This window comes from Sceloporus occidentalis, unplaced genomic scaffold (assembly GCF_023333645.1).
Source record: "Sceloporus occidentalis isolate IW3139 unplaced genomic scaffold, rSceOcc1.0.p SCAF_154, whole genome shotgun sequence".
Taxonomy (NCBI): Eukaryota; Metazoa; Chordata; class Lepidosauria; order Squamata; family Phrynosomatidae; genus Sceloporus; species Sceloporus occidentalis.
Window position 1 is genome coordinate 2,186,455 of NW_028317134.1, and position 12,826 is coordinate 2,199,280.

The following is a 12,826-nucleotide window of genomic DNA, read 5'->3' on the forward strand; positions in this document are numbered from 1 at the left end:
ATAAATATGTAATATATGTATTAATATAGCTTAAAAAAAGAGTAGTGCATATACTTAGAACCAAAGCAAACAAAAGTACTGATTGTTAAGGTTGGTTTCATAGATTTTGCCCTTCATAAATTGCTTTTTTTTTACCCAATCTCAGGCATTCCTCACAGGGGCAGTGTAGCAAGAAATGCCCCATTGTGATAGCCTTTCATACAGTGCGCCAAATTACCAGTCCCGGTCTGGCTTGTCACCCAGGAATGTCAGTGACACCAATAATATACATTCGGGGTAACATCTGGGCTCCAAGTGAATACAGAAAATACATAATGTGGCAGTTGTCAATGCTCCAAAAGAGGAGAACTACTCAAAGTGTTATCACTCAAAGGTTCTTCTGGGTGCTGCATCCAAGGACCTGCCTGCTGTACTACGGTTAGATCAATCACATACACAAAAACAAAGTGTGCATAATACGGAGCTCAAGCTTCAATCATTTAGTGAGGTGCTCCTCATCAGCATGGTTGGGAGCTGGCGCATTGAGAAAGGGGCCGTGTGCCCAAAATGTTTGTGCGGCAGTAACTCAGCGTGGTGATGTATTATTGAAATGATGCGGGTTGGTGTACTCTGGTGGTTCTTTAGAATTTGGGAGAATCTTGTTGGTTCTTACACTTATTAGGATGCAGTTAATTTTGTATCCAACCATGTAAGCAGATTTAACTATAATATACTGTAGCATTTATCGTCGTTGAGATGTATAATCATGTTATTACGTTACCTGTAAATATGTAATTGGCATGAAATCCAATATCTTCCACCTCAGAATTACTCACAAAACGCACCCAAATCTGAGAAGCTACAATAACAAGAGGGACTGAGGGCATGGTCTGGCCACAAACCCTGGTAATTAGTTCTCCATCTGCATTATCTGGAAAAAGAGAACACTCTGGAGTTTAGCATAAGTTCTTAAAAACAGCTATGTTTTGTAATAGTTTTGAGAAATAATATGGTTTTTATAGTGTATAAAGAAGCATCATACGATATCTTTTATCAGAAGTCATTGGTGGTATTACCATATTACATGAAACTCACCCAATCGAAACTCCAGAAAATCATTTTGACAGTTCTGATGTTTTTCCAGTTGTAGGCGTTCAAATGAGATAAATGTTGATGAGGTCAGAGGATTAGGGTTCTGAATGACCCATTCACAGTTCAAATTCTTTGTGTAATTGTTGACTTGATCATAACCAGGGGATGTGAAATTTCCTCCATTAGGTTCTATAAGTGATCCTCCACAAACTAGAAAAAAGAATGGAGTTCAGTGAAACAATGATTAATAAAACGACACTGTGTAAGAATGTCATCCATAAACAAATGTTGTTTACATTATAAGATAAGAAGAAGGGACTGTTGAGGTCCCAAAAGCTTATGCAACATTAACAACTTCCCTATATTCACCCCATGAAAGGTATCAACCTCAACTAAAGACTATAAATGATATAAATTGACAGATAACTCATCACGACAATGCTTACATGCTAACAGACACACTAAAAGAATAAGAATTACGATGCGGTAAAGAATGAATGTGTTGTGGAAAGGATAAAATTGTCTTTACAATCTCAAACTGCAAGCCGATAATCAGGCCTAAATGACAATAGAGTAAAATATAATGAGTGGATATGTACACGTTTACATTTACCTGCATCTTCTGATGAACTATAAGTAGCCAAAAAGCCTCCATTGGAAACCGACCCATCCGTCACAAATATAACTTTCATTGTGTTGCCTGAAGACCTCACCTCTGTGTCTGGGGTTTTGTCACTGCACAGTTTGGCTATAAGTGGCGACTGGCTCTGCAAACCATTATACACCTATGGCGACACAAATAAATTAACAGAAGATCAAATGCAATACAGCTCCAGCGTTTCAATCAAGTTTTAGATGCTTTTTTAAATTAATTTGTAAACAACTACTTTACGGAACCTAAATGTGTTTTAAGATTGCACATTTCATGAGGCAGCCTGTAATAGGGACAAACTTCAGCCATTTTCCAGGACACACAAACATTTCACTTTACTAAGTGTTACCCTATAATACGTGGGACGCATTAACTCACATGAGGGAATCAGATACACATCTCTCATGTGCTGGCCAGCAACACGTAAAAGGTATACGTCTCCTGGAAAAATGCTGAAGTGGTCACCAATAAGGATGATTAAAATATCGAATATATGTGGTACCTACAGCAACATAGTCATTGTCACAGTTTTGTGTGTCTTGAAGTTTTAGATCATTAACGGTGAGAGTGACAAGCCTCCCCTCAGGTACTGTGATCCTCCACTCACACACACGATTGTGAGGGTACAAGTTGGGGTAGTTTGGAGAACGCAGGGTGCCAGTGGTCCCGGTATAATCTCCACCACATTCTGAAAGATAAAGAACAGACTTTTAAATGCATACCATCAAACCCATTAGAATTCGTGCGACGAGACTATTATCATTCCCATATCTGTTTCTTGTGTTTAAGTATATTCATACGCTCAAGTCAGTGCAACGTTTTAATTTGTTTTACTATAGTTTGGTTTATGCTAAGTTAGAGTATGTCTAAATACGTAATGCTACCGATTACATCTGTGGATTGAGGACAGTGTAAGATGTTCGTGGTTTAGAAATAAACCTAGAATTATAATAAGAAGAACGATTAATATTTTCACTGCTTTTTGTGACATCATCCCCTGACACTACATGATGATTTAAATAGCAAATGTGATCTCACCTTCAGTGCTTGCTTCATAGCTCAGTCGGAAACCCCTGGAATTCACAGATTCATCGCTAACAAACTTAACGTATGCAAAACTGTCAGAAGTCACGAGGTCACCTGGTACTATGTTGTTGCAAAAGGTTCCCAATATTCTTCCTAAAAAAATATATATAAAGAGCAGTCTATTTATGATACCTTCCACTAATAATTATAAAAATATGTTAATAAATGACAATATAAAAATATTATTAAAAGAGAGCCAAATTAGTGTAAACATTTCCGTATTGGAAAAAGCAGTGAAATAACTTAATCTTATTTGTTTTGTCCAACAATTTACTATTTGTGAAATAACACATGTATTCTTATAGTTTCACTTGTAAATTATCTTTAAACAAAATGAAAATTCGCATCTCATACAATATAACATTTTTGCATCTCATACAATATAACATTTTTGCATCTCATGCAATATAACATTTTTGCATCTCATACATTATAACATTTTTGCATCTCATACAATATAACATTTTTGTATTCTGTTCAGAAGGATGTAAATAACAATGCTAAAGGTTCTATAAACCTATTGAACAAAAATACAAATCATTGCGTTAGATGTTATGCCCAACATATCGTGGTAAGTATGATGTTCTACGCCTTAGAACACTAATGTATATATTGATTGCTTGATGAAATTTTATTTTGGGTCACACTGGTTAAACAAAATATGTTTGCATTTATTAAATATGCAATGAATCCGGAGAAAACAGACTGGACCTCCTTGGTGTTCAAAATCCATGCACATCGGTGTTAACATAACATTCGAAAGGATACTCACCAGAACTATTATATTCACGGATTTCAATGTAGTCTTTTAAACAGTTTATAGAGTTTTCAAGATCCAGATCTTCAAATCGTATAGTGAGGTAATGTCCAGTTGGTCCATTGAAGTACCATTCACACACAGAACCCGCTGGGTAGGAATGCGTTGGGTATCCTGGGCTCTGTATAATGCTAGTTTGTCCATAGTGGGTTCCTCCACAAGTAGCTAGGAAGAAACAATATGTACTATGTATAGAGTATATGTATTTTGCATTTGCAATATATATATATATATTTCTGAGATGTACTGTCAATATGTACATTATTACAATTTCTGAAGCCCTTTAATATTCCAAAAAGAGATGTATCACTGGAGTGGAGAGTGTGCTTATTATTGGAGATAGGGTAGGTATTTTTATTATTGCAGACATACAGTACCTATGGAATACATGGCATTAAATCCTGTCCGTGCTGTGCTGCCGTCGGTTCTAAATCTCAAATACATCGTGGTGCCTAAGGATTTGTAGGTGACTGGTAGATCACTTCCACACAGCTTCGCGAGAAGCCTGGCGCTGGAGTCTGCCCCATCACGCAATTCCAGGTAATTGGAGCTGCAGCTGGATTAACAAAGAAACATTGTTGAGTATACATATATATATATATATATATATATATATATATATATATATATATATATATATATATACGGTGTGTATATATATATATATATATATATATATATGGTTTTTTTTTACTCTAGTAACATGATTTACCCACAAATTGAGAAACTTGCAGCTCCTGTTGAATTTTTCTACTGAGCTTGCTAGGGTTTGAAGTTAGAAGTGACGAAAGCGAATGTTGATCTAACACTATTTAAGACCCTTATACTATTCCTGGGTTCTTACTCAATAGACCCCCAAAGTGTATGAAATACAAAATATAAAAATGAACACCTTGGTAACTCAGAGGTATGAAAACTTTATGGTGGCACTGTTTGGTTTTCAATGAAAAGAAGCAAGATATCTACTAATCTAGAAAAAAAAACCTCACAAAGTTGGCTAGAGATCCAAATAAACCTCTAAATAGCACCACACAGTATCTGTAAAAAGGATCCAATTTATTTGCAGTAACCTATACAAATGAAATGATTATGTCGTTCGATCACTCCAAAATAAATACTTTTGCTGATAAATACTAATGTTGTAAAGCAATAGCACAGTCTGTAAATACAATTACCTGTCAGATGATTCTATATGAAACTGGTCTAGAAAATTAAGCTGCACGGCTTCTCCGTTTGGTACTATAATGGTCCATGTACAATCAGCGTTTTGAGGGTAATTGTTAGGATAGTTTGGCGATGTAACATATCCAGTGGTATTTGAATCGGTGACATAAATGGTTCCTCCACATGCTAAAAAGAAATAAATTAAGTAGACTGTTATATAAAATATTAAGCTTTACAAATCATATCATAACAACACAATTTAATAAATTAAATATACTGTGATTAGCAGCTAAATGCTTTCTTTCTAGTATAGAAACAGAATTCTCCATGGATCCCAATATAATCTTTATAAGTTATCATGGTTTAAAAGCTCTCGAATTTGAGATATTATTATTATTCATCTAAGATCAGTGACCACCATAACATGGTCTTCCGTCCTTTCAAGTGGCAGGGCTAGAAAATCGCTTTTCTAGGCATCATATTCTACAGTCACTACCTATAGTGGTGTCTTTTTGTTTTTTGAGTGCTAAAATATGACATGAACACCCCTTCATGTGGACATCTGTTCGGCCTTGAACGACTATCTGATCTCTGTTAAAAAAATACCATTCATCTGCAAAGGGAACAAGGCTGCCATGAGATCACTATCATTTTAGGATTCAGGCCCCCACCATGTCATGGCCCATTAAGTTTCAATTCTTCAAAATTCCCTTCTCTTACAAAAAAAGCCCAGCCATCTCTTGCACCAGGGCCCTCAAACCAGCTGCAATATTTGTTACAGCATGGTTTATAGTGAAACACACTTTTTCATTTCATTTTTGAGAGTTACATCAAACTACATGATATTACTTACATTCTAGAGTATAAAACATAAAATAGGTTACGTACCCAGACTCTTTGCCTGGTATTTGAGTTTGAATCCTTTGCCCTCGTTACTGCTGTCAGAAATAAAGCGAACAAATAGCTCGTGGTCACTCGTATGCATGGTAGATGGAGTGTTCGTGCCACAGAATTTCCCATTCTCTGATACGGTCCCTAATGGAGGTGATGACTGATCAGGACCGTTTCTTAGCTGGAAAATAGTAGAACATGTTATACACACTACTTTATTTTAATTTTCCACAAACCTCTCCGATATGTTTTTTAATTACCCAAAACAGCATACTGAAGGATACTGTGACAGAATGGGCTGTCATACAGGGGCCCAAGGTACTCAGAGATGGCTCCAGCCTGGCTACCAAACAGGCAGGAACTCCATTGTGTAAAGTAATCCCATTAACAGGATGGATATTTAGTAGCTAAAGGGGATTAAAGGTTGGGTTGTCTACCTGTTTATCAATGTTGATTTATGTTAATGAAGTTCTGTGGCTATATCAGTCTATGTTTTACATCAATAAACTGTTCATTCCTGCTGTACTCAATTCAAGGTAGTTGTGTGTCTACTTATTGGGTACATATAGCAGGGTTCCAAGGTGCGCATGCTGGCTGGTGCTGGAAGTGATTCCGGGGACAAGAGGAGGATACATGTGGGTGATCTCTGGGAGTTACTACAGCTCTCTTGGTGAACCCATTACAGATACGCTAGGAAAAAAATCATTACAGTCAGATCTGATAAAAAGTGCTTTATATGAATATTTCTATAGAATCGTCACTTACTTCAATATAATCGCCAGTGCTGCAGTCTGCATTGCTGTTTACAATTTCAAATGTTCGCTCAAAATCAACACTGATAATGAAGCCCTCTGTGACTACTACATGCCAGGTACAATTGAGATTTGGTGCGTAGTTCTCCGGATAATTGTGAGATGAAATGAGTCCTCTATTTGCGTGTAAATATCCTCCACAACCTGGAAAAGCAACAATTTAATGATATAGTACACAACATTTGAATGTAATATTTACCAGCTAATCCCAACTAGTTTGTTATAGTTAATGGAGTTGTTCATGGTTAGGTGCGTGGTTTGTACTCCTCCAGTATGCTTGTCTTGGCATGAACCAGAAATTGTCCAACATATAAATAAATTTTGAACGGCAATTATTAGCTTTGTGCACAGATATATTTTCCAGTACAGGTACTTTCTCATATAATTTGATATTCAGTTTAATATAATTATCGAACTCGATTTTTTTAAAACTTGTCTTTAGCAATTATTTTATCGGATCCAACCTACATTGCATTCAAATAATGTTGACTGGCAAATAAGTAATTTTATCAGTGATGTTAAAAGATAAAAGGATATTACTTTTATGGTAAGATGCGTTGAAGCCCCTTCCAGAAGTACTCGAATCAGAGGTAAATCTGATAAACATGGTGTCTCCGGATGATCTGATTGGTCCTGGGATTTCTCGGCCGCAGACTGTGGCAAGTTCTGCAGAATTGTTGTTGTCTCCTTGAAAAAAATAGCATTTAATAATATAAGCACCAAGTTAACATTTGCTTATTTTCAGGTTGAATTATGCACAAAAGCCCCTACAAGCAAATAATGTTCCCTGATAGCTCTTGGAAGCAATTAAATAATAAAAAGCAACAATATTTTCTTTTACACCAGCACATGTTGAGCTTAGGACAAGACCTTTAAGGTTTAAATGGGAAATCTGCTTAAAAATAATAATTTTGTTTAAGGTATGCCTGAAGGACACATTATATCATGTGAAAGATGTTCTTTTAACAAGTGGTTTTCTGGAATTTCCCACAGATTGCCACATAGCTGAATCTACCATTATAATAATTATTGTATATCATACCATCTCACTAAACTGGGTACAGATTTATATACATACTGACTCATTCACATACCATCTCTTATGACCAATTTGTCATAATTACATGAACCGCGTGTTTCAATATCCACAGTCAAGATGTTTAACTCCACCGTCGACTCTGGGGATCTGATGACCCAAGTGCAGTCGAGATGAGTTGGGTAGTTATTTGGCCATCCAGGGGAGAAGAAAAATAAAGGCGTCTCTCCAGTTATTAACCTGCCACCACAGGCACCTGAAAAATATCATAGTGTCATGTGACGTATTGTACAGCTCTCCTGTGTGTAACTTTTACTATTCTGTCTTCCATGTGAAGTGGTCTGTATAATGCTTGTAGCTGATGTCGTGTATAATATTTGTAGCTGATATGATATATGTTTTTCAGTATTGAAAAGGGACTATTCTCCTGACATCCAGCCATGTGTTGGTGCCTTCACATAATCAGCTACTAAAACCCTAATTTCTTAAGGAACCTTTCTGTGAGGTTGAAGCATATGTAATGTATCCAATATTACTACATTGTATAAATGTGGACATCTAGTTTGTGTCTACAAGTATCTGCATGTATCACGTACACTTGGCTTCTTCTTTCTCAACGTATTGACCCACGATTTGAAAGCACACATATATTTTTTTGTCAGTACTGACATATCATGAAATCCCTACCTGGTGCTATGGTCGGTAATGGCCCAGAAGGCATCTCAATCATAAACCATTCCAGTAGAAAGCCTTTCTTGCTCACACTGCTATCGCTGATAAACTGAACAGTCATTGAACTGCCGGAGGAGAATAGAGAAGGAGGTGGGGTAACTCCACAGAATGTTCCAAGTAAGTGATAGTGAATGTCAGGACCATCGTAAATCTAAACAGAAGGAAACAGGATGATCACATTGAGATTGAGATATAATAGTTTCTCCTGACAAGAAAACAACATATTCCAGTGTGACCTCCCCTTTCTGATTGGCTGCCCGTTTAGCAGCCTCTTACTAACATGGTTCTTTTAGTTTAATACCATTACATAAGTTATGGTGGGTAAAAGGTGATGGAAACCGTTTCAAGGGATCCATGTATAAAGTGGATATAGAGGCAAAGGTGATAATTGTTAACCTTATTTGCGTGCGCCTACCCAGAATCCCTTGTGGTTGTCGAAGCACCATGAGATTTCTGAGGGAAAAACAAGCCTTCTGGCTTGTCTGGTGTCTGTAGATGAGTGTTTAATAATACTTCTACTACCCCTTTAGTTTAATATAATCAGTAACAGCTATGTGAGGATATTACTGCAACACACTGGCTTTTCTTATAGTATTTTATTATGTAACTTTATTTTATATAAGAATACATATAAAAGTACACTAAAAGTACACTAAACTGTCGCTTTAATGTTTTGTCTAAATGGAGAAGGACCTTTAAAGTTCCCTAGGCTGTCAATATGTTCTCTGCTGGAGGAAGAAAAGAAAATGCTATGTTATAGAGTGGCTACATATTATTTTAATTAAATACGTATGAGTATTGGATCAATTAGTGGCTACTAATTACTGTGTAATCAAGTGTAAGAGGTGTAGATTCTGGCAATAGTTGTTAATGCAATAAAGCACCGGGTTTGCACATTCATAACCTTGTCCACATTGAATAATGCTAAACATGATGTGATCACCTGCCTTTCCAACTGGAATCCACCACGGATTCCTTACATTTGAATGCACTGGGAACCCCTCTGGTGCTTGTAGTGGGTTTTTAGTTTATAGTTATGTTTTTGATAAACTTACTTTTAATTTGTCATAGTTGCAGCCAGTATATTCTTCAATGTCAATCTCCAAAACTCTAGCCTGAATTATCTGAGAGGAATCCACGCTGATTGTCCAAATATAGTTTGAATGATGAGGATAATTCCTGGGCCATAGCGGGGAAGCAATTTGACCTTGGCTTCCTAAAATATTATTCCCAAATACTACAGAAAAAAACACACATATTTAGAATAATTCGTTTTTGTATTAAAAAATAGGCAACAGATAAAAAAAAAATAGAAAATCATTACCAAAGGAGCCTATGTATATATACATATACTATATGGACAAAAGTATTGGGACACCTGACCATTACACCAACAGGGACTTTAATATGTAGCTGATTCCCCCTTTTCAGCTATAACAGCTTCCACTCTTCTGGGAAGGCTTTTCAAAAGATTTTGGGAATTTTAGCCCGTTCATCCAGGAGAGCACTTATTAGCTCAGGCACTGATGTTGGATGAGACACCCAGCTCTCAGTCTCCATTCTAGTTCATCCCAAAGGTGTTTGATGGGGTTAACGTCAGGGCTCTGTGCGGCTGGTCAAGTTCTTCCGCACCAAACTCATCCAACCATGTCTTTATGGACCTTAATTTCTGCACTCGGACACAATCGTGCTGAAATAAGAAAGTGCCTTTCCCAATCTTTTTCGAGCCCTGACTTGGTAAAGTCGGAGGGGCCTGGGGCAATTTTTGCACTGGGCCCTGAGGTTCCTAGTTATGCCCCTGATCTCAGCAAAGGGTTAACTCATCTGAACAACTGAAGTTGTATGCACTTGCAGGTTAAAACTTGCAAAACAACTCACATATTCATTAATATGCAAATTAAATGCAAGTGCCTGTGACTTTAAATTTTGTGTGGATTCCTGCATTCAAAGGGGGGACATCAATCAAATTAAAAGGGGCACCAGCTATCATATGAATTAAAGCGCAAATGATGGCTGGAGTTCATTTAATAAGAATATCCTCATAGTGGAGGTAAAGAGCACATTTTCTTAGGAGCAACTGTTCAGCAGCTACATTTGAGGGTTACTCACCATACTCAGTAGAGATGGGAGCTGCTTTAGCAGATTAGGGGAAAGAATTATCTTTATCTTTGATAAACCGATAGTGCTAATCACTTACTTACTAATTCTTTATGATAACTTTATGAACATCCCAAGCTTTCTTGAAATCCTTTACTGGGTTTGCATGTACCATTCCTGCTGGAAGTCTATTCCAGGTATCTGCTATGCTTTTTAATGCAACTAATGTTATTTTTTTAAGTGTCACCATTAGCAAAAGAGATAAAATGACAACTGATTTTCCTTGCATATGTTTATGGCACCAACAAATTCCACTGAAGTGTGCATATATTTATAAAACCATGAATAACATGAAGAGCCTTATACACTAGGGCTTAAACCCCTATTTGATAATTCTAGATTTGTATGTATATCGTGTGATTTGTCTTTCCACTACATAAAATTACTCTGTAAAATTTAAAAAAAAAAAAAAAAAAAAAGTTGTCAAGGCTTCCAAGTTATTGCAACACATATCGCACGTACCACAGAACTAACTGGCAGAAGCATAACGAATTTCCTTGTAAAAGCAGAGTACAAAAATTCTAATGGAAACCATACTCAGCCAGTGGAAAGAAATAGTAATTGTCAGACATTTAGGGCTCAAGGAGTAGATTGGTTAGTGTTAATCACAGGGGCAGCCAGCCTCCCTAGGCGGAGAAGCTGGGGGACCATTTCTTAAACACCCCACCCATACACTTAATTCACAGCAAAGAATGGGTGGAAGGTGATGAACAAGATGCAGTGTATAAGAAAAAAGACACAGAGACTAATAGCTTTACCAGTCAACAAGAAAGGATATTTATGATACAAGGCCAATAAAACTACTGAATTCAGCTTCTAATGCTGAATCAATACTTTTTTTATATGCATTAAATTAGCCATAACCAACATATGTATAGATATATATATATGTTTGATATATACTTCTAGTGCTCTTCCAAAATAATGCATTTTGATGGGGCGTATAATAAACAGTATACTGCACTATACCCCCATTTTAGGTTTGCTAGATATCAGCGAAGCAAAGCATTTTGTTATAGTACAATCTGGAGCTGGGCCAGCTCAAACTTCTTCTGATACTCAGCATTTTGGTCCATGTGAGTGTCTTCTGTTGCACGGCTCACTACACTCACATGTCCACTAGGTGGCACTGACTTTCTCAGCAGCGGGACCCTGTAAAAGTTGCTGGGCTACATGCTGGATGAATCTGTACTTTTCACACTGCTTTTAGAGGTGAATTGGCTGTAAAGTACTAGCTATTGTTATTTTTTGGCATCGTAAGATGGTGTTCTGGTAAACATTTAATTATTCCATTTAATTTACTTCCATGTTCCTGCCTTGATGTAATGCCACTCAGATCATATCACATACTCCAGTCTATTGTCTCATTAGTTAATTCATCTCTATGATGGCGCAGGCAGGCTGTTTGGGGGTTAGGATGGCTGCTTAGGGGAAAATGTGGCACTCACAAGCTGTTTGGGGGCAAATGTGGCACTTTGGTATATGTTGCTTGGTGAAGTTAGGGTGCCCCGGGGCACTTTTAGTATTAAGCTCTGTGGTTTCTAGTTACATCCCTTAATTAGATTTAGATTGTCTTTGAGACTACAGTGAGCCAATAAAGGTATCACCTCCACCACATTTTCTTGTACCCTGTTTTGGTGTAATTTTTCTAGCATGCTCTGCTTTTATATATATCTGTCATGTTTTGCCAGCTTTGAATGCTTAACTGTGCCCCAAAGCTTCCTTTTACTATCATCTCAGTTAGCCCTTAAAGGGATACTCCAGCCACCAAATACACTTAAATACATATGATAGCTGAGAGGTCGTTTTCAATTTTCATGGTGCCTCCCTTACAAATTTATAGGATATCTTCATCCCCCTACTATTTTCATTGCTGAAGATGCTGGAGATGGCGTCTCCTTGCACATTATATACTCACTTTCAGTCAGCTCCAGAGCTGGCTTGGACAATGCTGGTATTGGTGATCTATTGAGACCCCAGTGAACATGTACGGAGTGCTCCCAATTGGTGGCAAGAATCATTGCACAACAGAGGAGGAGGGCAGCTACAGAGCTGCAGTTTCTACTCAAGTAAGTGCTTTTAGTTTTATAGCATGCATTTTAACCCCTTCACTCCCCATAGAACATACAGGCACATCCACAAAAAGGTACCAGGATGACCTTTAGGCCGTACCTATACAGCTGCAGCCCAAGCAATTAGGCTGTGGCAGCTAGGACTCCTGTTGGCTTATGTAATGCAAGCACCAGTACACTGTTATGTAAAGAATGCCAGATCATGCGAGCAGGCATTCCCTTACGGTGGAAAAAAAGTAAAAATAATATTTTAAAACAGTTGCAATATAAGGTAATATGTAAAGGATGGATGTAATCAGTGATGTTTTTAAGCTTAAATTGGGTTATGTAGTATAA

The 12,826-nt window shown here is 37.2% G+C and overlaps 1 protein-coding gene across 1 annotated transcript in view; it reads right to left on the reverse strand.

Annotated features, from left to right (window-relative positions):
- Nucleotides 1–12,826, reverse strand: part of LOC149280574 (cubilin-like) — a 96,875-nt gene that overhangs the window by 27,254 nt on the left and 56,795 nt on the right. Inside the window, exons 38-51 of the mRNA XM_089500417.1 lie at nucleotides 9,317–9,498; nucleotides 8,217–8,412; nucleotides 7,588–7,785; nucleotides 7,034–7,180; nucleotides 6,447–6,637; nucleotides 5,679–5,862; nucleotides 4,802–4,976; nucleotides 4,004–4,182; nucleotides 3,582–3,791; nucleotides 2,762–2,902; nucleotides 2,230–2,411; nucleotides 1,685–1,856; nucleotides 1,075–1,281; nucleotides 761–910 (exon numbers count right to left, since the gene is read on the reverse strand). Coding sequence (XP_089356543.1) covers nucleotides 761–910; nucleotides 1,075–1,281; nucleotides 1,685–1,856; nucleotides 2,230–2,411; nucleotides 2,762–2,902; nucleotides 3,582–3,791; nucleotides 4,004–4,182; nucleotides 4,802–4,976; nucleotides 5,679–5,862; nucleotides 6,447–6,637; nucleotides 7,034–7,180; nucleotides 7,588–7,785; nucleotides 8,217–8,412; nucleotides 9,317–9,498 — 2,514 coding nt within the window. The remainder of the gene's footprint in view (nucleotides 1–760; nucleotides 911–1,074; nucleotides 1,282–1,684; nucleotides 1,857–2,229; nucleotides 2,412–2,761; nucleotides 2,903–3,581; nucleotides 3,792–4,003; nucleotides 4,183–4,801; nucleotides 4,977–5,678; nucleotides 5,863–6,446; nucleotides 6,638–7,033; nucleotides 7,181–7,587; nucleotides 7,786–8,216; nucleotides 8,413–9,316; nucleotides 9,499–12,826) is intronic.